The sequence below is a fragment of the Falco biarmicus genome, chromosome 9 (genome assembly GCF_023638135.1).
Source record: "Falco biarmicus isolate bFalBia1 chromosome 9, bFalBia1.pri, whole genome shotgun sequence".
In the NCBI taxonomy this organism is placed as follows: Eukaryota; Metazoa; Chordata; class Aves; order Falconiformes; family Falconidae; genus Falco; species Falco biarmicus.
In genome coordinates this window covers 814,653-839,718 of record NC_079296.1, presented here as the reverse complement: position 1 = coordinate 839,718, position 25,066 = coordinate 814,653, and the positions used below count along the sequence as shown (strand labels likewise).

Sequence of the window (25,066 nt, the reverse complement as noted above, 5' to 3'; positions counted from 1 at the left end):
CCTGGCTGGTGAAAAATCAAATACATCTAAGATGCTGAGTAATTCCTTCCTTTTGCATATCCATCTCTCTGCCAAGATGTGAGTCAGGTTCACTCTGGTTTAGTTTGCTTTTCCTTTTCTTTTCTTTTCTTTTCTTTTCTTTTCTTTTCTTTTCTTTTCTTTTCTTTTCTTTTCTTTTCTTTTCTTTTCTTTTCTTTTCTTTTCTTTTCTTTTCTTTTCTTTTCTCTTGTCTTGTCTTGTCTTGTCTTGTCTATGTTACATAAAATAGCAACATCTATCTCCTGAACCTGGGTGCAGTTCTTGGTCTCTTCCCCAGCAATGAATTCTTCAGCTGGCAAGACAAGATGCACTACAGCTAAGAGGTCTTGGCACTAACCAGCAAGATCTTCTACTGCATTTCAACAACAAATCCTGGAGCACTCCCTCCCAGAGACCCTTCAGGGGTTGGTCCAGCAGCTGCATCAAGGTTGCCCTAATGAAAGACTCCTGGTGCAGGTCCCTGGATGGTCTTAATCCAGCAGTCTTCACACTGCGCTCCACAGGGAACAAGCCTGTGACATAGTGCCGGTTCATATTTCCACTTGCTCAAGGGAAATAGCTAAAAATACCTTTGTTTCATTATTACGTGAAAGCGTACGCACTGACTGTATTTGCTGCAGGCTACTGGTGGTGAAGGGTTTGGAGGGAGAGGGAGGCAGTCCAAAACAAGGTCCCTTCATTGCTGCAGACCTTGAGTAGGGTTTTCAGCTTGCAGCATGTGGTGGTAGAGACAGAGTGCCCTGTGCAAAGCACTAGTGCTTTTACGCTGTATCTGCTTCTCTTGGGGGCGACAAACCCATGCCTGGGTAGGTTAAAATCTGGGCTGGAAAAATATGTGGTCTGGCTTGCTGTCATTTTTGGCAGGCAAAAAAAGTAGTAAGGCAAACACAAACCCCGGATTACTACCGTTAAAACACCACGGTAATTTCTTATAAGTGTGTCAACACAGTGACTCCTTTGAAACTCTCCGTGTTTATACTGAATTGATGTGTTTGCGCATATTTTTGAATTGTAATCCATAATGCCTGGGTCTACTTAACCTCTCTTTACATCCCGTGCTTCGTGTGCGTTTGTCTCCCCATACATATCTATATGCCACGTTACGCATTTAGCAGGCTCCCTAAATATGGCTCATAAATCACCTAGGGTTAAAATTCACTCCTGTTCTCACAACGTTATTTCCTAATCTCTAAAACATGTCAGTGGAAGAGCTTGGAGGTGACCTTTGGCATCATAAATCGGAGAGCGGGTTGACATGGAAATGACCTCAAGAAGATCAGAGCGTGGAACCACACACCCAGCCCCGTGAGCCTGGCCGGGATAACCCCCCGGGCCCCGGCAGGCCGAGCCCGGTTCCTGCAGAGCCTTGCCCGAGGGCGCGGAAGAGGGAACGCGGCTGCCCGGGGCGGCCCGTGGGCACCGACACGTCCGAGGGTCGCGGTGGCGGGAATGAGCCTCGCGGGACGTTTCAGGGAGGGGTCGCACCCTGTGCCGCCGCACCGGGATTTTGCCATCACCTTCGGCAGGAGCCGGGCTGGAGCCTGAACTTGGGTTCCCAGCGAGCCATCGGCGGGCGGGAGCGCGGTGTTCCCCGCACAGCCGGCAGCTCCCGTGTCCCGGGAGATGCAGCACAGGATTGCCAAGGAAGCGCAACTCGGTGCCGCCGGGAGCCGCAGCGGTGCATGCGGTAATTAGCCTGTACTTAGCATCCCCTGCAACCGCGGCTCCACCGCGCCGGGGAGCGCTCCAGCAGCCGACTGCCCCCGTGTTTCCCCCCAGGAACCTCGGCCAGACTGGCGCCTCCCGCTGTAAAGCCCGGCCGGGCTCGCCGCGCCTGCACCGAGAGGAGCGGGCGGCCCGCACGGGCTCCGGGGTACCGGATCGCCAAGCAGTGAGCAACGCGCGCAGGCAACGGTCACGGCGGTGCTAACAGCAACATGTAAGTGTGCATATACATATATATACACGGGGAAAAATAAAAACATATCTATCGCTACAAGGCTGGCCGAGCGGGCAGCGCAACGCCTGGGAGATGCCCGGCGCGGCCGAGGCGACGGCCCCGGGGCGGTGGGACGGGGCGGGGCCGGGGGCGGGACCCACCGCCCTCCTCGGCGAGTCCGGGGGCGGGTTGGAAATGAGGCGAGGGGCGATTGGGCGGTGGGGGCGCGGGGCGGGGCTGGGGCGGGCGGTGCTGGACGGGGCGGGCGGCGGCGGGCGCGCAGCTGGAATGGGGCGGGCGGGAGCGGGGCGCCCGGTGCAGCTGGCGGGGGGCGCCGGCCGCCCGCCATAAAGTGAATGGCCAGGGTGAATGGGAGGCAGTCGGCCGGCGCCCTCCACCTCCGCCCTCCCCGTGAGCCGCGGGCCGGCAGCGAGGCGCACGGTGACCGGAGAGCCGGGGGGATTTACTTTCTGACAGCGGCAGAGCAGCCCGGGCCGCGGGGCGGGGGCCAGCTTCGCCCCGCTCGCAGGATTAAGGCCGCCCAGCCGAGCCCGCATCTGGAGCCGCTGTAAGTGCCCCTCCGTCCCCGGCCTCCCGGGCGGGGTCCTCCCCTTCTTTACCCGTGAGTCCCCCGGTGCCAGTTTAGGCGTGCGGCGCCGGCCGTCCGCAGCCCTTCCGACGCCGGCGCGGGGCGAGAGCATCCCCGGCTGGGAGGCTCGGCGTGCTCCGCCCGCCGGCTGCCCCGCTCCCGCCCGGGGCCCTCTTTCTGCTGGTCCCCGCGGGGCAAGGGCCGGCAGCCAGGGGCAGGGGGAGAGCGGGCGGATCGAGCTCTGCCCCGCCAGCCAGAAGGGGTCCCGGAGCCCCGTGCCCGGCGCTGCCGCGACCGCCGCCTGCCCGCCCGGCCGCCGGCGGAGTGCCGCAGCCCCGGCCGCCCCCTCGGGGCCACCGCGGGCCCCTCTCGGCAAGCGCGGCCGGAGCCTCTCGCCGTTGCTAAACTTAGTCATTTTCCACTCGGGCGAGCGGGGCCGGGGCTGTTTAAATTAGCCGGGGCTCGCCGTAAATAACGGCGCTGCGGCTCAGCTGTCTGCAGGGTCCGGGGGAGAAGGGCGCAGGGAGCCGCCGCGGGGGGAAGGCGGGCAGCCCGACGGCTGTTGGACAGTTGGATGAATGGTATTTATGTAACGGGCTGGCTCCTGTTTACAGCAGACCCGACCTCCCTGCAGCGCCGGGGAGAGGGCGAGCCGGCCCCCGAGGACGGGGCGAACCGGCCCCGGGGCGCTGGTGGCTGCTGCGCGCTGGGGGCCCGGCCGGGAATAGCAGCCGTGGCGGGGCGGAGGGGGAGGCAGCGCCGACCCCCGCGGCAGCGCCTCCGGGAGCTCCGAGCTGTCCCGGCCGAGCGCGGCCGCCCGGCGCCGGGAGCCTGCGGGCAGGGCCGGCGGTCGGACCTCCGGGTGCTTGCACGGGGGCACGGTGCGAACCGGCCTCCCGGGGAACCCGGCCGACCGCGGCGGCCGCCCGACGGAGTCCGACACCGGCCGCTCACCCCGGGTATTCCGCGCTCAACGAGTGCGGCCCCGGGGGAAGGAGCAGCCCGCCGGCGCGGCACCCCCTTGTCCTTCCCGCCGTGCCCCTCCACGGCGCGGGGGAGAAGCACGGCTTCGCCCCGGCTGGCCGCGGCTCTGGCGGGGGAGGGCGGCCGGCCCCGCTCCGCCGCAGCTGCTGGAGCGGCCCCGGGGGGGCGGCGGGCCCAGTGCCGCCGAGCGGGGCACACCTGTCGGCCCCTCTCCCGGCGCCCCCGCGGCTGGACAGCTGAGGGGCCGGGCTGGCAGGGGTCTGGCTCTCCCCCGGCAGCGCCGGGGCCCTGCGGAGGCGCCGGCGGGGGTCGGGGCGGCCCCGGAGCTCCGCACGCCGTCCCCGCCCGGCCCGGCGGGTCGGTGGGTTGCAGGGTGCTGCTGCAGCGCCCCGGGGCCCGGCCGGGAGCCCCCGGCCACCTCACCCGGCTGCTGCCTCGGCCGGCGGCGTCCCCTCGCGGGTCGCCCCGGTGCCTCGCCTTGGCGGGAGGTAGCCCCCCGGCCGGTGGGCCCGCCGTCAGTGCGCTTGGAGCGGGGACTAGTGGCAAAGAGGGGAGCCTGGCATCCCCCCGGACAAGCTTGTGGGTCCTCTATGACCTGCAGGATGCAAGGGGTGAAATGGCTCAATCCCCTCTGCAGTTCGGGGAGATGCTGAAAGCAACAGCTCAGGAAGGTGCCTTTCAGGAGCGTCACCCCTGTTCCCGTACCACCTTCCGAAGGCAGGGAAAGGACCACCTTTTTGGCGATGGGATCAGGGTCTCCCTGGCTCCCCACACTCCCTCCCGGCTCCTCAGCCCATCGGTGAGCCGTAGGGATGGGTGTTTGTGCGGGCTTCGATGGTGCCTTGCTGTGAGGGACAAAGAGCTGCCTGCTGGCTCCTGAGGGACCAGCAGAGCATGGTAGCTGTTTTCAGTCTCCACAAATATCTGCAGAAGCAGAGCAGGGTTTGATTTTTTTTTCATTAGCGAATGGTCACACCGTGCCCAGTGCTCCTTGTGGGGAGACATCTTTCCCTGACAGCCAGGAGAGGGGTCTGGGCGAGGACCGGGGTATTCCTGCTGCAACTGATGTTACTGGGTTTGCGTGACCTGCAGCCCAGACTCCCCCCCGAAAGCCCACCTATATTCCCGAATTGTCTCCTGTCCAAGGCAATGGTTTTAAAAACCAGTATCTCTGGCAGAGAAACCATTACAAGCCTCACTTAATATCTATTATATTTCTATAAGGGCTTAATTCAGGCAATTAGTAGGTCTGCAAATTGTGACTGGATTGCAAAAGTATTGGTTAATGCACCCTCTGGAGAGTTGGTAAAAGAGCGGCATCTTCTCTGTCTGTCAGATGCTACCCAAAACCTTGAGATTGAGAGGTGAGGCTGACTTTGGAGACTGCCAAAAAGAAAAAGGCAGAAACCTGATCTAGGAGACCGCTCCAAAAGGAAGATGAGATGAGCTGGGGACATGAGGTCTGTCTCGTGACCCGGCACATGTGCCCTGGCTCTGGGGACAGGGGAGGCACCTGGGCTGGGAACGAAGTCCCGGATGGGGAGAGCTGGTGGTCTTATGCTGTGCACCCTGCATTGGGAAAGCTGCAGGCTGAAACTGTGCAGCTGTGGAGGGAGGGTGGTCAGAAATGGGAGGCTGTGGTATCTCTGAGCAGGCTCAGTGATTATCTGTCTGTTTGAAAATGGGAGATTGCTATTTACTTAGGCCCTGATGGCAGAGGGGGCAAAGCTCTCCCTCTTGCCATGGGCTGCTGGGGCTGAGGGCATCAGGCTGCGCCAAGCCCAGGCGTTTGCTGTTGGCAGGGGGACAGCCTCCACCAACTGGCATCGAAGTTAGTGCTGAGGCCGTAGGAAAAACCCTCTCTTGTCAACACCCGGCTGAAATGGGCTGGGGTATCAGATGGCTGGAGAAAGAGGATTTCTGAGGCCAGCCCGTCCGCTTCCCTTCCTCCCCTTTGTGTGCCGCTCCCCTCACCAGCACCCCTGCCCTCCTCCCGCCTCACCTCTGAATATTAATGCCTCTGGCAGATTGGATAATAATGTGACTGGGAATTGAATGAAGCTGGTTATTAGCTCTGGGCTTCCTTGGGGCATTTAAGGGAGTCCACAGGCTGTTCCTGGAGGCTCGGCAGCACAAGGGACCAGGGCTGGACTGAGCACAGAGGGGGTTGGTTCTGTAGGAAAGGATTTCCTCAAAAGCCTCATCTCCCTCCAGCCCTGGAGGAGGACAGGTACGGCAGCCTGGCCAGAGCTGCAAATTCCAGTGGGATGGTTAGCGATGGATCTGCTGGTTTTCAGCAACAATTAAATATTAAAAGTTGTTTTCAGGAAGGAACTAGGAGATCTAGCTGGGCAGAAGCTGAGAAACGTTTCTGTTATTATCAGGCTTTAAAAAGAGATGGGGAGTGAGCGAGGGGGGTCCCCCTCTCCCCAGCGGTGTCGGAGTGCTGCCCAGCAGGTTCGGGAAGAGGGTCGATCCTCCGCACACTGAACAGGAAATTTCCTGCTGATTTGCAGGGTACAAGTTCAAGCTCAAAGCCCTCATTTCTGAAGAGCTGCATCTTACAATGTCTCTCCTTGGGAGTTACCTAGCCTTTCCCCGGGCAGATCTCTGGATGCTTTAGCACGAAGGGAAACATCCCTGTTGTGCAGAGGAGAAACTGAGCTCTGGCAGAATTATCTGATCTGAGCCAGAAATACAACCTCTGTCCCCTGACCCTCAATCTGATGCTCATCTCCCAAACCACAGCTCCACCAGAAAATAAACATTTATACCCTGTTAACTAGTGCAAAAGAGAAGGGAAACGAGAACTGAATCTGCAGAAGCTGCTATTAATTTTATCCATCTGATTTTTCAACTGTTCAAAGTGTTCAGAGATGGATTAATGGGGCTGTAGCTGCTGGAGATCTCAGCTGATGTGGGGAGCTGGGTCCTGCCTGCATTAAATTAACCCCTCAAAATCACTGTCAGAGCCACTGTGATTGAGACACCTGTTTGTAAATCCCTATCAAACAAGTTCCACAACCCCAAATCTGAGAGCCTAAGAAACACTTCTATCTGCAGGATGTAGCATGTACACCGCCCTGTTTCACATAGCCCTGATCCTGCAGACTGCTCTTATTAAATAAAAGCATTTATTTGCTGCTTGGGGACCCTCAGTGGGATGGCATGGACTGAAAGGCTCAGCGCCCACAAAGCTGACTGTAAAACCTGAAAAACTACAAAGATGAAATAAAATGAATGACCGGAGAGTTCACAGTTACTTTCACCTCTCCTCCTACCCCTTTGTGCCTTCTCCCCCTAACCCTCATTTCAAGCAGAAGCACTCCCCCTTACTGTCTTTTTCTCCCCCTTCCAATGCTGCCAGTTATGCAAGTCTAATTTTCTTAAAAAAGCTTATTACAAATGACCAGTGAGAAGCATGAGGACTTAACTGTAAATCAAGTTGACCTGTCTGTGTGTGGACATTTTTATTTACTTCTTTTTCTGAAAAACAAATAAACAGAGCATCCCTCCCAAATAAAGCAGCTCCCCGCTTAGATTTGAACACACTTTAAAAGAAATCTCTTTTGTTTTAGCCATTTTTATTTCCTGTTTGTTTCTGAGCTTAGACTTGACAATGAAAACCACATGAAATTCCCTTTTTGTTCCATCAGTTTTATTTTTGGTGCCACAATATCCCAACTTCCAGTTCTACAAGTTGGAGTTATTTTTTGGTTTGGGATTTTTTTTTCTTTCTTTCTGCGTGCATTTATTGCAAGGTTATTTTTTAAAGTAAATCTGTGGAAGTTTTTCTCCAAAATAAATTAAGTAAGAGTTTCTAGAGGACTAGATGTGCCAAGGTGACTGAAAAAAAAAATATCTAAATCTTTAAGCTGAATAAATTGAGCCATAAAGCTCAGTCGGGGTGTGGATCTGTACCTAACCAGGGCAAAATTCCAAAGTGGCAAAGAATACACACTTTTGCGTCCCGTTGAGAAGGGGTTTTGCAGCTTTACTTGTGTAAGGTGGGCTTTAATAACAGCATTTAAACCCCTAGTGTCTGGGCTGAGCCGTGCCCCGGGCCGGGGCGGCCGGCAGGGGTCCCGCGGGGTGCGGGGTCCCGTCCCCGGTGCCGGCGGGCGGTGCCGGGGAGGGGGGGGTGGGGACGGTGACCGGGCGCGGGGGGCGACCCAGGCGGCTGTGTTTTGAGACAGCTTACTTCCCTCTGCCCCATCCCTTTTCTCTCTGAACCGCTTTGATGGGATTGCCTGAGGGCCAGGCTGGATGAGTAATGAGGGCTCTGCAGCTTGTGTCCCTGCCCGCCCAAACTGCTGACCTCCCAGGGCTCCGCATGGGATGCAGCCTCCAGCAGATGGAAAACCCAAGGGTTTAAGGGAAAAAAACCACCAACCCCAAACAGACGGGCTTCGTACGCAATACTTGGGCAGTGCAGGGCATTTCAGGGTCCTGAAATTCAAACCCCTTGATTTGCTGCTTGTGGTGTCTGTTGTGCCCCCGAATTTCGGGACATGGGGTGGCTCGTCGTGGCCTGAGCGGGGCACCTGGGCAAGAGGCTGCGGGGATGGAGGGCTGCTAGCCCTCCCTGCTCGCCCACCCGCCCTCCTCACTGCCCCCCATGCGACAGCTCAGCCGTTTGCTGCGGGCACTCACACCAAGGCCAGGCGACCTGTGGGCCTGATTCTGCCAGCGCAGGCCGCCTGCAAAACGCTGCAGGATTGGACCTGGCAGTGTTTGCAATGGGGAGGGCTAATCACCTCCCTTGGCCCCTTCAAACACCGTCTGGGTAAACAGGCTGACCTTCAGGGCATGTTGCAAGGTCCATAAAGACAGAGTTGGGGGTGAGGGAGCTCCTGCATCCCTCCCGGAGCCACCCTGCCCCAGCCCTACCAGCCGCAGTATCCCAAGGAAGAGGGGAGGGATACTGCGGGCTGAGATCATCTGCTTGTTTTATTCATGGAAGCTTTAGTCCTGCAAGGGTTTTCCTGCCAGAGTGCTTTAAAAAAAATTTAAATATAAATTGCTTGGGAAAAAAAAAGAAAAGGACAAATCATCGGGAAACCTTACAGCCAGGCGCAGCAGACATCAGCTCCCTCCAGCACTGCGGGTTTGCACTTTGAGACAACACATCCCTTGGAGCGAGCCAGCAGCACCTGGGCTCTCAGTGCCTTAACCAACAGAGCCACTCGTTGGCCACGGTGGCAATGGGGCCATCGTGGCGCCCTTGGCAGTTGCTACTTTTCTCTTTGCAGCCTTGCAACCCTCTGGGGTCCACCAGGTTCTTTTAAAACAATGATCCAGCACCACCACCACCCTCTGCCCCCCCCCCCCCCCAAAAAAAAAAAGCATGCTTCTTTCTAGCTGCCAGTTTTGCCACAGAACAAATGTTTATGATCAAGTTGAACTTTTCCAGAAAGGATTTCTAGCAGAAGTGCTGCAGGATGGCAGACACGGGCAGCTCCACGGTGCACCGAGGTCAGCCAGCTATAAGGGTGTGACGTGCCGACGGCATGGCGGCATCCTTCCTGACCTTCAGCCTCCCGCACCACCCGCTTGATTAGGGGCTTTCTTGAGCTTGTTTACTAATTGTGAGAATCATTTACATCTTCGATAATTTCTGAGTCACCCGCTGCCCTCCATCTGCATACAAAACTCCTGACAGCAGCTGGAGTCACAGAGCTCTGGGGTCCTTGATCTCGCTATCTGAGCCTCCCTAAAATGAGCCAACTTTATGGCCGCAGAGATATAGAAATAACCCTGCCGTGCTCCTGCAAGCACAGCCCCCCACGGGAACCAGGCCAGTTTCCTTTGACTGCTGGAATAATTAGTCAAATTCATACAATCGCCCAAATAAATACAGCACCGCATACCGATGTGCTGATGCCAGGCCCTGCCACCCTTTGCCGCTGCGGGCAGCGCGTGCCCGGCCCTGGCCCTGAGGCAGGCTGCCACTGCTCATGCCTGCCCAGCATCCTGGTTCGCAACCACTCCTGGCTCCGCTCGTGTGTCCAAGGGGAGATCATCGTCCCTCGTACGTTGTGGCTGTGCAACTATTTCTCCCATGCAGATGCAGCAGATCCCGTGGTGCTGGCGCGGGTCACTTGGGAGCCAGCCCACCGGGGCTGTGGGAGCAGGCAAGGGCAGGCAGGGATGAGTGGGGTCGGTACGCGTGGGCCAGGTGAATACGGTGCTCCGCTTTAGCGGGTCCTTTGTTTCAGTTGCGAGACTCTCCCAGGCAGAATTTCTTACTGAAATCACTCTCTTTCCTCCCTTCCCCAAAACAAAGGGATTAACTTCCCCGAAGGACTTCTATTCCCCCATAATTGCAGACCACACTCTTGCTCCCAGCACTCCTGCACCACAGAGCCTCACCATGGCAGCAACTTTGTGCTATCACAATTCATTTCGGCAAAACTGAGCCTTTGCCGACTTATTTTGTTCCAGATGCCTAACAAACAAAATAAGCTGTAACAAAGCATGGCTTTATTAATATAACTGCATAGTTTGTCAGAAGGAAAATCCTAGTCCTGGCTGATGGAGCCAAGGAGCTGAAAGCCCTGCTGAGGCAGAGCATCCCAGGGATGCTGGAAGCCCAGCCAGATGTGGCGAGACCTGCAGTGCAACACTTACAAGAGTTCAAGAAGTACGTATGTTTAGCTTAAGGAAAAAAAAAACACCAAACAAACCAACTTTGCAGCAAGTCTGGTGGGACTTTCCTTCTGTTAGGATTAGCTCTTTGTTTCCAAATTTTGGGCACTGTTTCAAAAAACTATCCAGGTAGGCTCAGGGCAGCGCTGGGGTCCAAGGATACTAATGCATATAGCTTTAAGCCAAGCCAGAGCGCATCACCCTGCAGACCCCCACGCTTTAGCTCAGTGGATTCACACACACGCACCCATCAGGGAGGAGGATGTGTTGTACAGGACACGGTTACATCAGGGCTCTTCCCTGGTGCAGGGGCATGGTGCAGCCCATCAAATAAGCGAACAGGACACATTCCATTGTGGGATTTTTTTGCTGCGGACATGGATATGGAGCTGTCAATCCTTGGGATGTTTCCATTGTGATAATCCTCCGGAATACAGGCAATTTATTAACCCTCTGCTGCCCAGAGCAGAGGGTTTTGGCCATCACCCTCCTCTGCAGCTGGAGGCTCCTGTCAAAGCAGAGGAAGAGAGCGGCTTGCTCTCACCTTGCAGGCTGCCGCCAGCCCCTGGGGAATGCATTAGGCCACGTCCAGCAAAGCTGGGCTTTTCCCTAGCACCTCTTATCTGAGGATCTGGAAGCACTTAAAAGAATTTTGCTTCATTGCCTCTACCAGCTCAAATAGACTCATTAACATCATTTCTAGGATGAAGGATGGAGTCCCAGAACAGCCCAGAATTTACCTACATCAGAAGCCAAGTCAGTGACAGCTCCTAATCTCCCCATCCTCTCCCCACCTCGTGTAATTAGGAACTACTCCGTGGAGTCACACACAAAGAGAAGAGTGGAAACAGCCTGGACACCCTCCTCGGAAAGCCAGCCTGCGGGCAGGAAGGGCCTGGGCTGCTGCGGTTAGCATGGCACCACGCACAGCCGGCAGTGCTCTCGCAGCCCACACCGTGTGCAGGGCAGTGCCAGGCAACTTGCTCCAACAACAGTAAGATACCAGCACCGCAGGGAGCTTTGGCAGTTCCTGCTGATGGAAGGAAAAAACACCCAAACCACGTTCCAGGCTTCAAAGCAGGACGCAGCACTGTGAAACCACCCAGTGCCAGAGCTCAGGGGTTAGTGCCCAACTGCAAGGACTAAATCGAGAAATAAAGTTTATTATAACCTGTGACTCAGCCCTTGCTGGAGGTCGATGATCCATTTCTGAGTGTGCACCCAAAAGCACTTCTCAGCCAGCCTGGGGCTGGGTGAGGTTTTTGGAGGCAGGCAGCTTGCTCCCTGTCCCGTAAATGGCTCTGCGCTCCGGGCCACTGGCTGGCTGCTGCTGCTGTTTATCTTCCAGTGATTAATGGTCACTCTTGGTTCCTGCTGCAATTCCATTAAGATTAGAGACTTAAAGCTACACTGAGATGTTTAGCAGTGGGTGACCCTGGTCTCCCCATAGTATATTTCTATAATCTTGAGGAAACTAAGATTAACTCATCTTGTGTCCCATCATCCTTTTTGCTTTCTAGCTGCAGGGAAAGAGCCCTCTCACAGGCAGCACTCATGCTGGCCAGCAAAGAGAGCCCAGCTTTCGGGTCTCTGTGCAATTTGTGTGCTGTGCAGGCTGTGGCACGTGAAATCGCAGCCTGCAGGCACTCAGATGGCACCATCCCCTGAATAAATGCACGTATCTGGAGAACTAGATGCTCTTCCAGGAGGGGACAGGTGCAGCCTCAGCCCCTTCCCTATTGACATGGGGCAGAGGAGGCAGCAGGGGCTGCGCCACCTTAGCTGAGCCCCTCCTAGGGACCAAAGTACAGTGGCAGATCATCTTCCTGAAAATGTACAGTGAAATAGTGTCCCAAATGTTTATCTCTGCTAAAAGTAAGCCAGCACACGGGGTACACGAGCATGAGGGGAGTGAAGCAATCGGCCAGACTCCATCAGGAATCTTGTGACTCCCAGCATTTTGACTTCTGGGATTGATGGAGCAGGAAGAGACAGCTCTGACCCCAAGACATCTAGTGTAATATCATACCTTCACCTCAGGGGTGGAAGAAAGAAACGACACTGCCCCTCACTGATTGCAGAGCACCTTTCTGCCTGAGGGATAATGCTGGAGCCTTTGGAGATCAGCCATCCCAAGCAGAGGCTGCAGCCGCCCCGGCCGAGGCGCAGGCAGTGGGGGAAGCTTGCAGGTCCGCAGGGCTGTGCCTGTGCTAGAGGGAGCCCGCTCAGCTGGGCTTCTCCTTCCCCTGGGTCACCCCAAATGTGCTGCTGCCCGGGGACCCCAAGTATCAGGCCTCTGCTGAAGCGCCCTGGCATGCCCATGGGAAGCCAAGTAACATCAAAACAACCCAAGAGACAGCTTTTCCCCTCCAAAGCAGGGTCAGCAGGTAGCCTGGTCCCCGATAGCAGCAGAGCAGGGAGTTGAGCAGCATGCACTTGTCAATCTGAATGCAGCTCTCAGCAGGCAGCATCTACATCACAAAAGCCACCACTATAATTAGCCTTGCTTGGCTCACTGTCAGCCTTTATGTTTCCTTCCCACCCCTCCCAAAAAAACCCACAACAAGCAAAGGCATCTTTGCTCCCGGGTGATGGAGCAGCGCGTTATGGAGAGCCAGGAGAGAGGTCACGGGGACCCCTGCTTGATCTTTTTGGGTAAATGAGGTTGTCTGCCCTGTGTTGAAGTGCCCTCCTCCTCCTGCCCTACTGGCCCTGGCTTGGGCAGCCTGGCGCTGATGCAGAAATGGAAAGAGGGTGAATGTGAAAGGAGCAAAAACCTAGAGCCAGAGCTGCTTTCCTCCCCCTGCCCTCCACCGTGCCTATGGGGCATCACACAGGAGCCCGGGAGAGGATCACATAGGTAGTGACTAGAAGAAAAGGTGTGTTTGTAACAGGTTTGGGAACCTTTATCTTGGGAGCAATTACGTACATCGATGGAAGGAGTTACAGGCGCCAAAGCAGGCTGGGAGCCAGGGCTAGTTTTACAAAAGTGAAACCTCTGAGCAAGCCTGGCTGCATGTTACTAGTGCAGGAGCTTTCCCTAATGAAACCATTCTTTTGTGTTAAAAGAAAGTGAGATGAAGACGCAGATGCAGGTGATAAATTTGATTTTGCCTAAAGACATTTTTGAGGTGCCAGTTTCAGTAACATCCCAAGACCAGGCAAACAACTTAGTAGAAATGCCATGAAGGTTCAGCGTTGACTTTCTTAATGTCTCTGCCTACAGCGAGATCTAGCCTACACGGAGGAAACCTTTAATTAAATCTGAAAGGGCTGTATAATCAAGAATAATACCTACAGTCATTTGTGACAGTGGCATGGGGTTGCCTTTGGGTAAATGCATCAGTACAGAGCTCATATGCTGCCCCCATCGCAGACTTCTCCTGCGGTCCTTCGTAACCATGCTGAGCAGATACCCCTCTCCTTTTGCTTCTCCATGATCAGCTCACAGCGAGACAAGAAGGCCTGACTTAATGCCGCCACATAGGGCACATGCAGTAGGTATGTAATTACATATATACATACACTATCTGCTCTCTGAAATCCTCCTCATTATAAATTCAGTTCAAAAAGTGGAATTGTTCAGAGCCACAAGTCCCTGTTTCAACTTGAATGTGGGCCACACTTTAAAACCAGTTTTAATCTCGGTGCCCATTGCATCTCTGAGGCAGGCCAAGCACGCGATGCTGTGCCCGGGGGCTCGGATCAGCCTTGTAACCACTGCACTGCTGTGGTTCAGGACAAGACATGAATTTTCAGTGCTGGGACTGGGTTCCCCCGAGCCTTCTACCTTGTGTTGTCATTTACACCTATGGAACTAACCGTAAAATACTCCTCCCCCTGGTTTTCCCACCTCCAGTCTAGTTTGCACAGATTAAAGCAATGCAAGCCATGCAGAAAGAGTCTGAAAGCAAACAGGACCCGGTGCAGGAGGACACTGTCCTTCAGTTACAGCAAGGCAGGAGTCTGAATTCCTCCTTAAATCTGGTCCAGTACAGAGTCAAGCCCTAGAAGAGAGGAAATTGTGCTTGACAGATGCAATCATATGCAAATGGCTATAGAAGAGGGGAAATTATCATCTACAAACATTGGGCAGAAATTCCATCTGCCGCCGCCTCAAGAAGGGCTCTTAATAAATTCTGAGACAGCAAAGTGACACACATCTTAATCAAGACTTAATCCATGGAATTAATTCACTGCGCGTTTCTGCATAATTCCAAGAGTAATGCTAAAAGCCATGGCAATATCAGCAGCAGATGGACTCCCCCTACTCCATGCAAAGGTATTAAAGAAAACACAGCCCCTGTCACATCACTCCGTGTACGTACACATGGCAAAAAGCAACAGGGCTGTTCCCTGCTGCTGCCAGGAGCTTACACAGCCAGCGGACATCAAAGGTCAGGCTTGCTGCGAGGTGCAAATGGAAACCAGCCTCACGCCAAAGATGGAGCCCCTGCCACTTCTCTCCCGGAGGAGAGGAGAAGCCCGGAGCCAGGCAGAGCTCTGGGAAACTGGCACTGTGTCCCTGCGTTAGATGCTGCTTTTGGAGAGCGCTGATTGAGGCCAGTGTTGAGACAGATTCATCGCGCCCAGGAAGGGCTGGGGATGGAGGTCAGGCAAAGGGGAGAGCAAGGGCAACTGCCGGGGGTTTTGTGAGCAAGATTTGCTGCAGAAACCAGGCAGAAAACCATGAGAAACTGCTCCCTGCCCTCTTGCCACAGCCTGGGGAGCACGCTGCAGGTACGGGGGTCAGCCTTGCCAAGGGCCCTGGTGGCAGCCCTGCTCAAATTGGCAGGAGGCTTTTGACAGCTCTGAAAATACATTCTTAGTCACTGTCATCCATCTCCAAAGGAGGTGCAACAGCTATGTGATTAATCACTTGTTTACATGTCTAAACACTAGCTAGTGCAGTCCAGGCGAAATACTACCTTCCGCAGGCTCCCTCCCCACCACGCATGGATCCAAGGGCCAGGCAATCCTTCTCCAGCTAGAATCCAACTGACATCCACCTGCGGTTTGGAAGTCCCAGACACCTGGACCAACCCCCCTAAACCCAGGCTACAGATCCCGGCACAGTGCACTGGCTGCTGCTGTGCTTTAGAGTAAGAGGCTCCCTGGCTGAGAGGGCACGAGCTGGGGTGACTGGGAGCTGCTGGCCCAGCCTTCAGAAGCCACCACACGTGCACTGGTGGCAGGACATCACCGCACATATGGTGGGGCTATGATCCAAAACTCCAGCTACGGGCTAACGTGGGGCCAGCTCACCTGTCTAAAGCAATACAGCTGGGCTGGTAGCGCGCACTGCTTCTTCACGAGTGTCCAGCATGGTCCAAACCAAAGTGCTCTCGGCCAAGCTTTTCTGGGCAATACAGGTGGAGGGTGAGGGGCCCCCGAGGAAGAACACAATGAGAAGAGGTGTGGAAAGTGGTGAGAGAGGAGTCCCAGTGGTGTGTGCAGCTGCAGGGAGCAGTGCTGCCAGCTTCCCAGCTGGGATGCTTTCAGCCAGGGGATGTGGCTCACAGGAACAGGACAGTCACTTGAGGGGACACGGGGAGCCTTCAGCCAGGATGACCTGCGGCTGGAAGCGAGCTGCTGCTGCAGCCAGGATCATTCATTCCCAGGCACCCAAGGCTGTGTAACATGATTCCCGTGTTGATTCAGGCTCCAGAGGTCCTTATGTACCCCAAAGGAGGCCACTTGTAGTGCCTGGGTCTCTGCTCCTGGCAGCAGCTGCGTGGGCAGCCGTGCCTTCCTGCTGGTGCACGAGTGCCTTTCTTCTCGATGCGTGTGCGTTACGCCTGCGCTGGTGCTCTCGGGACAGCTTTCCTTGGGCTTGACCACTTTGTGGAGAAGTGAGGGAGAAAGAGGAGGGAAGCTGGGCAGGGAGGATGGGACAGGAGGGATGTCTGGGGAAGGTGCTAACAGCCCTTGGCTGGCCCAGAACCACTTCCTCAGATCTCCATTACACAGCATGCTCCTGGCGTTGCTATTTCAGTCTGAATGTCACCTATAAATTGGAGACTCTTTCTCTGAAGGCTGCAAATAGAAGTGTCACTAGACAATCCTTGATTTATAGGGAAGCTCAGCAGAAACCCTGGTATGTCCGTGTTCCATCCAGGAAACTCTTAAGAGGTCAAAGGATCACACAGGGATCCTTTGCTTTTCCTAGGCTTTCCCTCAAAGGTTGGCAAGTCCCTCCCAGAGGGATTGGGGAGAGGTCACATACACATATTCATCTCCCTAATCACCCTGTGCCTGTTGCTTTTTCAGATTCCTCCACCACCCATCGCTGCCCCATGGATTTCAACCTGCTGGCAGACGCGGAGGCTCGCAGCCCAGCCTTGTCTCTCTCGGACTCTGGGACCCCTCAACACGAGCACAGCTGCAAAGGGCAGGACCACAGCGGTGAGTGCAAGGCTCAAGGTGCAAGAGGTGCCCTAATCCATCCTTGTGGGTGGTCCAGGTGGCCAGTGGCTTGCAGGAGCCAGCTGCGGTGCTTCTGTGGACACGCTGAGTTCCTCTCATACCACGAGCCAGCGGAGTGCTGTGGCAGCACAGCCATTCCAGCAGGCTGGAGGAAGGCGCAGGGGTGCATGTGGCAGTGACAGCCACCTGGAAGGTGAGCATGCCATCCCGGTGATGGGGCTGCCTGGCCCTGGCTGCAGGAAGCCCCTGCTCACAGCAGGCACAGCTCACGGCAGGCGGGAGTCAGGCAAGCTGGGTCACTGCCCAACTGAGATTGTCTTGTATTTGCCTGAAGTGGGTCCGCAGAGTGGGAGAGCTCTCCCCGCAACGTGGGAAATCTCATCCAAGGTGCAGAGGGCTACACCTAGTTATAAACTGGCCTTTTTAAAAAAAAAACAACAAACCAACTGTGTTTAAATTGCTTAGGTTAAAACTTTCCATGCTACAGGTTAACCTTGGGCTGAACTTCCCAGGTTCAGGCAATAAGAAGGAAGAGAAATACTGTCTTGCCCCTGCTTTAATTGATGAAGTCTGCTCTCCGGTGCCTTGGTGCAAGGCTCCGCAGCGGGCTGCTGCCAAGGAGGTGCCTCTGGCCATTCCCAAAGGCTGAATCAAACCCCAAGTCTACCATGTTCTTTATCAGGCTCCAAAGAAGAAACATCACCATTCACACCTGCTCAGAAATCAGCTACCAAATGCTGTGGCTTCCCCTGGATTTTGCATCTGTCCTGTGACCAGTCCATCCCTTGTTGCTCTGGATGCGGCAGGACAACACACAGCTGCCAGTGCAAGGGCCAGGGACAGCCTGCTGCTCCCCACGTAAAGCCTCCAGGCTCACCCATGTGCAAGTTAATAAGCATAATGATGCAGATTAAAATTCCCTAGAGTAAGTATCGTGGAGGGAGTTACACTGGGATAACTATGGTCAGAGAATCCACCGGCCAAATTCCCCGCTGCACACGTACCTTAGTTGGGCACATCCCCAAGCTCAGTGGCTCCTCGTCAGCTGCTTTGGATGCACGGCGGTCGTCTCCATTCAAGTGGCCTTCCCGATCAAGCCCACCCTGGCACGCCACAGAACTGCCAATTTAGGAGCTGACTTTTTTTTCCATTAGGCATGAGCAGCTAATTCCAGCTATGATCGCAGTCGTTTCATTGAGTGGGCGAACGTGCATGAGATATATTCCACATCCTATTTTGGGTTGACAATAAATGCTGGGTGCCTGGCTATGTCACTCCCCACTGTCTTAAATGGTCTAGAAATAAAATGGTTCTGGGAGGTGGGTGTTCGCCAGCCCTACCTGCACTCAGAGGCTGGCAGCTCAGAGGCCAATGGCAGCCACGTGTCACCAGTGCCAGGCAGAGCAGAGTGTGCCACAGGGCTGCGCTTCTGGCACTGCTTGTCTCATCTCAAGAGAGCATCCTCCCTGCTCCTCCTTGGCTCTGCTTCCTCCATCTGCAGAGTAAGAGACTCTGAGGAAGGGAGAAGAAGCCTTGCTTGTCTGGGCTCAGCTCTCAGGGATGCTGTGTCCCCTCTAGTGGTGTGGTTTGTGGCACCTCCTTCTGTTAGGTTTCATCAAGCAGCACAGGGTCAGAGGGAGAGCAAGGGTGAGGAGGGAGGAGCTGCCTTGCATCTCCCTGTATTCTTCTCCTCAGCATAGATTCAGGGCGCCCACACCGTCCATCCTTCCTGCGGGGTCCCTTGTCTTCTGGAATTGCCATGTTTTTGGTCCCTGCTGCAATGCCCAAACTCTGCACCATTTAGAGGGCATTTTTCCCCTGCCTAGGTGTAGGGGAATGAATCTGGGTTAATTAGCATTGATAATATACAGCTGTGGGCTGGCTTCAGGAGCGGTGGGTTGGCTGGTGTAGACAAGGTGCAGCTGTGGCTGGTTCTGTGAAGCGGTTGGGCAGCCAAGGAAGAGAGAGGAGGAAGAAGCAGAGAGAACATGTGCCCTGAGTGAGGAGAAGGCAGCAGAGGGATTGTCATGAAGAGTATGTTGGTATGAGATAGTAAAAGACCTTGTTGCAGCTTGATAGTTTGGAGAGTGCTGTGACACCTAGGGAAGAAGCAGAAATGAGACAACACTCCCTATAAGCAATGCTCAGGAAGAGCCACACATAGTGGGTATGGAAACAGAGAGGGCAATAAGAAGAACATGTAGCTGCAGAGATTTTTCCAGCCTCAAAGTCAGGATTCCTATGTCTCCTTCAACTTTGCAAGATTTATGGAAAGTTCTACACCAGAAGGTTTGGAGAAGACCAATACCAAAGCAAGATACTTGGTGACCTCTTCCACCCAGATGCAGCCCGTAGGCCAGTGGTACTTCCACTATAATCTCCTTCCCTCTTGGCACAGTTTCTTCCTGCATGAAGAAGGGCAGCCCCGAACAGGAGCTCGCGGTTAGGGCACAGCCTCCTGCTTTGCAGTGGCCCCTTCAGAAACCCACGTTTGTCAGGGGCTTCTGTGGGAACATATTCCCTGTGTACATCAGGGGCTCTGTTAACCCAGGCTCAGCAGGTGAGCAAGCAAACTGAGTAGCGGCCCTTCACCTGCACGGAGCCACTCATAATAACTAGCTCAGACATGCAATCACTCCCCTTTTAATCTGTTTTAGAGATGGATAGTGTGGGAATCCCTCTTCCAACACTGGCTTAGAGCACTGAGCTAGAGAAACCAGATTTATCTCCTTGGCAAGAGTCACTACAAAAAAGATCCACCTTAAAAGCATGCTTCCAAGAGTTCTGCTGAATGTGGGATCCCCACATGAAGATGCTCACTGGAAGGAGAGTACCATGAGTCCACAGCCCACTCCTACCATACCACTTTTCAGGACCTATGGCTTCATCTGTTTCAAGAGTGCACTTGAAGGTCTCGCGCGGGTACCCCCTGGCTGGCACCATGAGCTGCCCTGGCTCTGGGGACAGCAGGCAGCACCTTCCTGCCCAGCAGACCCAGCCTGCGCCCTGCCGTCGTGGGCAATGGGCAGCTTGCTCTCTGCGCGTTAGCCTTCCTGCTGTAGCATTACAGGTGCTGCAGAGGCAGCTGGTGGGGAGCCCGTGGGGAACCCACCTCGTGTCAGTCAGCACAGCGCCTGCCTGTAGAGCAGACCTTTTCCGCCCACAGCCAGGCTTCCCTCCACGAGGAGCGAGTGCCTCTCCCGCCAACGCTCTCCGTGGCTCCATCGCTCCTTTGAGGGCAGGTGCAGGGAGGGTTTGACCAGGAGCAGCAGGGAGAGGTTTCCTGGGCTGCCACGGGAAGCGGGTAGTGGCACCAGGGTCCTGGGACAGCAGCGTGTGGCCAGGCTCTGTTAAAGCACCAGCTGCTGGGTACAGCACCGCCCTGCAGCAGAGTCCTGTCTCTGTTGGGGCTCAGATGTTTTTCAACCTCTCTTTTAGGCTCTTTTCCATTAAGCTTTTATGGGCCATATTTTTCCAGAGCTCCTCCATCTGACTTTAGGAACCTTTTTTTCCTTGCCCAGCTGTATTCCAGGTTACTGTCTTCCTGCCTCCCTGCTTTTTAAGGGGCTGTACAAGACACCTTCCATGTTAGGATTTTTCTGGACTTTGAAACCTTTTAAGCTACCTTTCACTTAAAAAACCCCACAACCAATGAGCAAAGCCAGGATTTTTTTTAAAGGTTGTTCTCCCAGATGCAACGGTTTGGCAACTGTTTGCAATAATTTCTTAGTTTAGCTGAATATTTCCCACTATAAAAGATCTCCCTCCCTGCTGAAAACCTGATTTTCAGCTGGAACTGCTTTACCTTGCTTTTAGATTGGAGGAAGGAGGAGGTAAATATCAGAAACTATTTATTTTCACTGGAAATTATTTATTTTCACTGAAATAATGTTCTTCTATGGTGTCTTGGTTTGGTTCCCAACAGAATTAAGCAAGCTGTAGCTTTCCTCCCTGTAGTTGTCCTCCATGGATTGCCCAAATGTGACATTTTCTTTTGATGATGGAAGGTGTAGAGGAATGAAGCTGGGTTAATTAATATTGATAACATACAGCTGTGGGCTGGCTTCAGGGGCGGTGGTTTGGCTGGTGTAGATAAAGTGCAGCTGTGGCTGGTTCTCTTAAGTGGTTAAATAGCTCTGAGGGGGGCAGCCAAAGAAAAGAGTAGCCAATGAAGAAAGATCTGGAGAAGAACACGTGCGCTGGGTGAGGAGAGATGAGGAGAAGGCAGCAGAGGGACTGGCATGGAGTACGTTGGTATGACATGGTAAAAGACCTTGTTGCAGCTTGATAGTTTGGAGAGTGCTGCGACAGGAAGGTGTTTGTATTTGCATTTGCATTCTGCCCCTGTTTGCAGAGCACTGACAGCCCCGGGTGCAGCTGTGGCACAGGGAAGCACCTGGCTGCCCACCTCCAGCCATGGCAGCCCAAAGCTCAGCATTGAGGCCTGAGGTTGGTACCGAGGAGGTGGCTAGGCTGTGCTTTCCAGTTAGATACCAGCGTGAATGCTGGGGAGTTTCAAAATGTCCATTTGAGGGGCAATGACATGAAAGATGCTGCCTTTAGGAGGGGGATCTCTGAGCCAGGAGAAGGAGGGCATGGGTGGAAGGATGGGTAGCTGCTGGAGACCTTCATGGCCAGGTCTAAGAGAGGCCTTTTCCTACCTTTTAAAGACAAGAATATATGCACCTAAGTCAGAAGGCAGAGCTGTCAGAAGGAAGGATAAAAATTTGCGCTCCTCAGATTTAGTCAATTTAAAAGCCTCAACTTGCTATCATTGGCGATTTTCCCTTTTCCCATCACTTGTCCACAAAAATGCTACTGGCTCTTTTGCTGCAGCACGAGTGGCAATTCCCATGCCATTTTCTAAAGGGCACCTTAGGTAGAGAGTTTTAAGCAGAGCAAGAAGCTGCTGATGTGGGTAAATTCTGCCTCTATGACCCACCTGAACTACAACAAACGAAAACCAGAGACTGAAAGTTTGGAAAATCCCAATCCAGTCATTTGGAAGCTGGCATCCATTACAGCAGCTAAAGAAGGGCAAGCCATGCTGCATCGAGGGGCTGTTGGTTCTGGTGCAGGGTGGGTGCCTGCTGGCGAGGGAGACTGGGCCGTTCCTGTGGGTGCAGCAGAGTGGGACCTGACCGAGCACATGTTGGTTGCCCCATGGATGGGCTCCCTGAATGCATCCAAGCCCCTAACTTAATTCAGGGGCTCTCTCCCATCTTTCTGTTTCTTGCACAGACACCGAGAAGTCCCAGCAGAACCAGACGGACGACTCCAACCCTGAAGACGGCTCGCTCAAGAAGAAGCAGCGGAGGCAGAGGACGCACTTCACCAGCCAGCAGCTCCAGGAGCTGGAAGCCACTTTCCAGAGAAACCGTTACCCAGACATGAGCACCAGGGAGGAGATTGCAGTCTGGACCAACCTGACGGAGGCACGAGTCCGGGTAGGACTGCAGCCCTCCCACCTTCCCGGGCCTGAGCTTGTGGGGAGAAAGCTGCCTATGATACAAGCCACCACCAAGCTGTCCCCAAACCAAGGAAGGAATTAGGGGCACTAGAAGATTTCCCTGTCTCGAAAACACGTCACCAGGCTCTGCACCCGAGGTGTGACACATCCAGCCACACGTACCCCACGCTGGAGGTGCCTTCCCCATCCAGTTTCACCTTGCAAATAACACAGGGAGATGCGAAGCCCAGGCTCTGCCCCCAGAGCCCCACCAGCTGGCTGCCCTGACCCAGCAGACCCCTTCCTCGCAGGGCCATCGTCCCCTGCCTCCGCCTTGCTGGAGGGCACTTTTTGGGGTTCCCAAACCACTGTGCAGTCACAGGCGTAGCATGGCAGGGCTCCAGTTGGAGTGAGAGCTTCTCTCTGCTACTAGAAATATGAGTTAGCAGCACCATGAATAGCCTTCCAGCAGCTTCCACGCTCTAGGAAGTTGTATTGTTTGAGTCCCTCCAACACTAACAGATTTTCCTGTTAGAAGACAGACTTCTAACACCCCACCCCAAGCTGGTCCTGAGGTGAAGTCAAAACAAGAGAGGTTATTTCCTCCACTCAGCAACTTTCAACACATATCCCCCAAATACTTTGCTCCCAAGTCACATAACCCCAACCCCTCCTCCTAGGCTGTGGTCACTTGGAAATACCACAAGTGTTTTCCTCCCTTTCCCCCAGTATAAAGGGCATCCTCTTGTTGAGCAGGGTGGGCTGTTCTCTATGTTGTAAAGTGGCAGGGGTTGGGTTTTGATTCCTGCTGGGAGGTGACCCTGCAGCCCAGACACCTTGCTGCAACCCTTTGCTGATGTTCAGTCCCCCAGCTTCCTGGGAGCACCCCTGGACCTGCAATGGCTCTTGCATTGCTGGGCAAAGAGACCGGGGCAAGGCCCCTTCCAGCGACAGCCCAGAACTATTCCTGTCCTCCCCCTCTCTCTCTTGCAGGTCTGGTTCAAAAACCGCAGGGCAAAATGGAGGAAACGGGAGAGGAACCAACAAGCTGAACTGTGCAAGAACAGCTTCGGAGCCCAGTTCAATGGACTGATGCAGCCTTATGACGACATGTATTCCAGCTATTCCTACAACAACTGGGCCACCAAGGGGCTCGCCACCAGCCCGCTCTCAGCCAAGAGCTTCCCGTTCTTCAACTCCATGAACGTCAGTCCCCTCTCCTCCCAGCCCATGTTCTCCCCCCCCAGCTCCATCGCCTCGATGACCATGCCTTCATCCATGGTCCCTTCCGCGGTGACCGGAGTACCGGCGTCCAGCCTCAACAACCTGGGAAACATCAACAACCTGAACAGCCCAAGCCTCAACTCTGCTGTCTCCTCCAGTGCCTGTCCTTACGCCTCAACAGCCAGCCCCTACATGTACAGGGACACGTGCAACTCTAGCCTGGCCAGCCTGCGGCTGAAGGCCAAGCAGCACGCTAACTTCACCTACCCGGCGGTGCAGACGGCAGCCTCCAACCTGAGCCCTTGCCAATACGCCGTGGACAGGCCCGTATGAAGGGCTGCCACTGCCAACCAGGGACTTGACCTTAGCCTGACAGAAGGAGACCTTTAGCCCCACAACAGCGTGCATCCTACAGAGAATGAGTGAACAGGAGAGAGCTAGAGAGAGCAAGAGGCGAGCAGGCAGACGGACCTTTATGAAGATTTGTCTAACTATCGTATGGTGAATTTTGACTGTCTTTCCCCTCCCAACCCCCTTCCCCCCTTGCCCACCAAACCTCCTCCTTCGTGGTAAAGAAACCAAAACAGTCTACTGGGAGCCCCACAGGGAAACAGAAGCCCTGATGTGCGGGGTGCCTGACCCACGGGCAGCAGAACCAAGCATGTTTCCATCTGCCCCTCCAAGCCCTGCAGCAGTGAGCTCCCCAAATCCCAGGACAGCACGGGCAGCCACACGCCACCCCTGCAGGGAACAGCCAGGGACAGGACAATGTGGGTGCTGCCATTCGGTGCTTGGCCAACCCCTTCTCCCTGTGTGTGTGCAAGATTTCAGTTAAAGGTGTCTTGCTCACTTATTTATCATGCAGCCAGTAAGCTGGAAAGCCTTGTCTCAGTCAATTGGCATCTCTCCTTACAACACGTACACATGCATGGCCCTTCAGACTTGAAGTGTTTAGGAACTGGGAGTTGTAAGAATATACAATATGTGCCTGTGTGTATATATATCTCTATATCTACCATATATATACACATATACACACAAATACATATAAAGACATTAAAAATATGCTTTTTTGTTTTGTACATGAAATGACCTACAAAGTAGACCTTAAAACCAAAAACCCCGTCAAGCAAACATATCCGCTGCAGCGGCGTCCTGTCTGTCATGCTTTACTGCTTCAGTCATTTCCAGTCAGACAGGAACACCTTTGCCCGTGTGCATCCAAAGCATCCCCTTTTGCAACAATCAGCACCCCCTTGCACATCTCCTTCCCTTTCCCTTCTCCAAATCCCATTTCCAGAAAAGATAATAAAATAAAAGTTGGCACAATCCCGTTAAGGCTTCTGCCTGTCTGGTTATTCAGAGCATGAACCTGCGTCTGAAGACTCAGAAATCAAGCACCAGCAGCCCAGGCAAGAGGGAGCAGCCTTGGGAGCGCCAGCCCGAGGCAGCCCAAGTCAGAACAGGGACCTGAGGTTTGGAGATGCCGTCTCGGTTCCTCACAAATCAAACCACTGGCTCCTCGGGGCAGCAGAAGCCCGCAGCGCGGCGGGGAAGACAAGCCCCCTGCCTGCTCCCTGCCTGTGTGCACCCGCTGCAGCAGGAGGGTCGAGCCCCTCCTGGGTCAGGCTGCATGGGGCCAGTGGCCTTGGGCTTGTGGCAGCCCAGGGCAGGGGAGCCCCTGCAGTCACTCCCGCTCCCAGCAGCAGTGCCAAGGGAGAGGCTGGCTGCAGCAGCCTGCCCCGGGCAGTTTCTTCTGGGAAAGCTG

At 54.6% G+C, this 25,066-nt stretch overlaps 1 protein-coding gene across 1 annotated transcript; it reads left to right on the top strand.

Annotated features, from left to right (window-relative positions):
* Positions 1–2,291: 2,291 nt before the first annotated feature.
* On the top strand, positions 2,292–24,617 carry PITX3 (paired like homeodomain 3). Its single transcript, XM_056352291.1, has 4 exons — positions 2,292–2,546; positions 16,470–16,604; positions 21,867–22,072; positions 23,068–24,617. Exons 2-4 carry the CDS (start codon positions 16,496–16,498, stop codon positions 23,629–23,631), a joined length of 879 nt encoding a protein of 292 aa, XP_056208266.1. The 5' UTR covers positions 2,292–2,546; positions 16,470–16,495; the 3' UTR covers positions 23,632–24,617.
* The last annotated feature ends 449 nt before the right edge of the window (positions 24,618–25,066 follow it).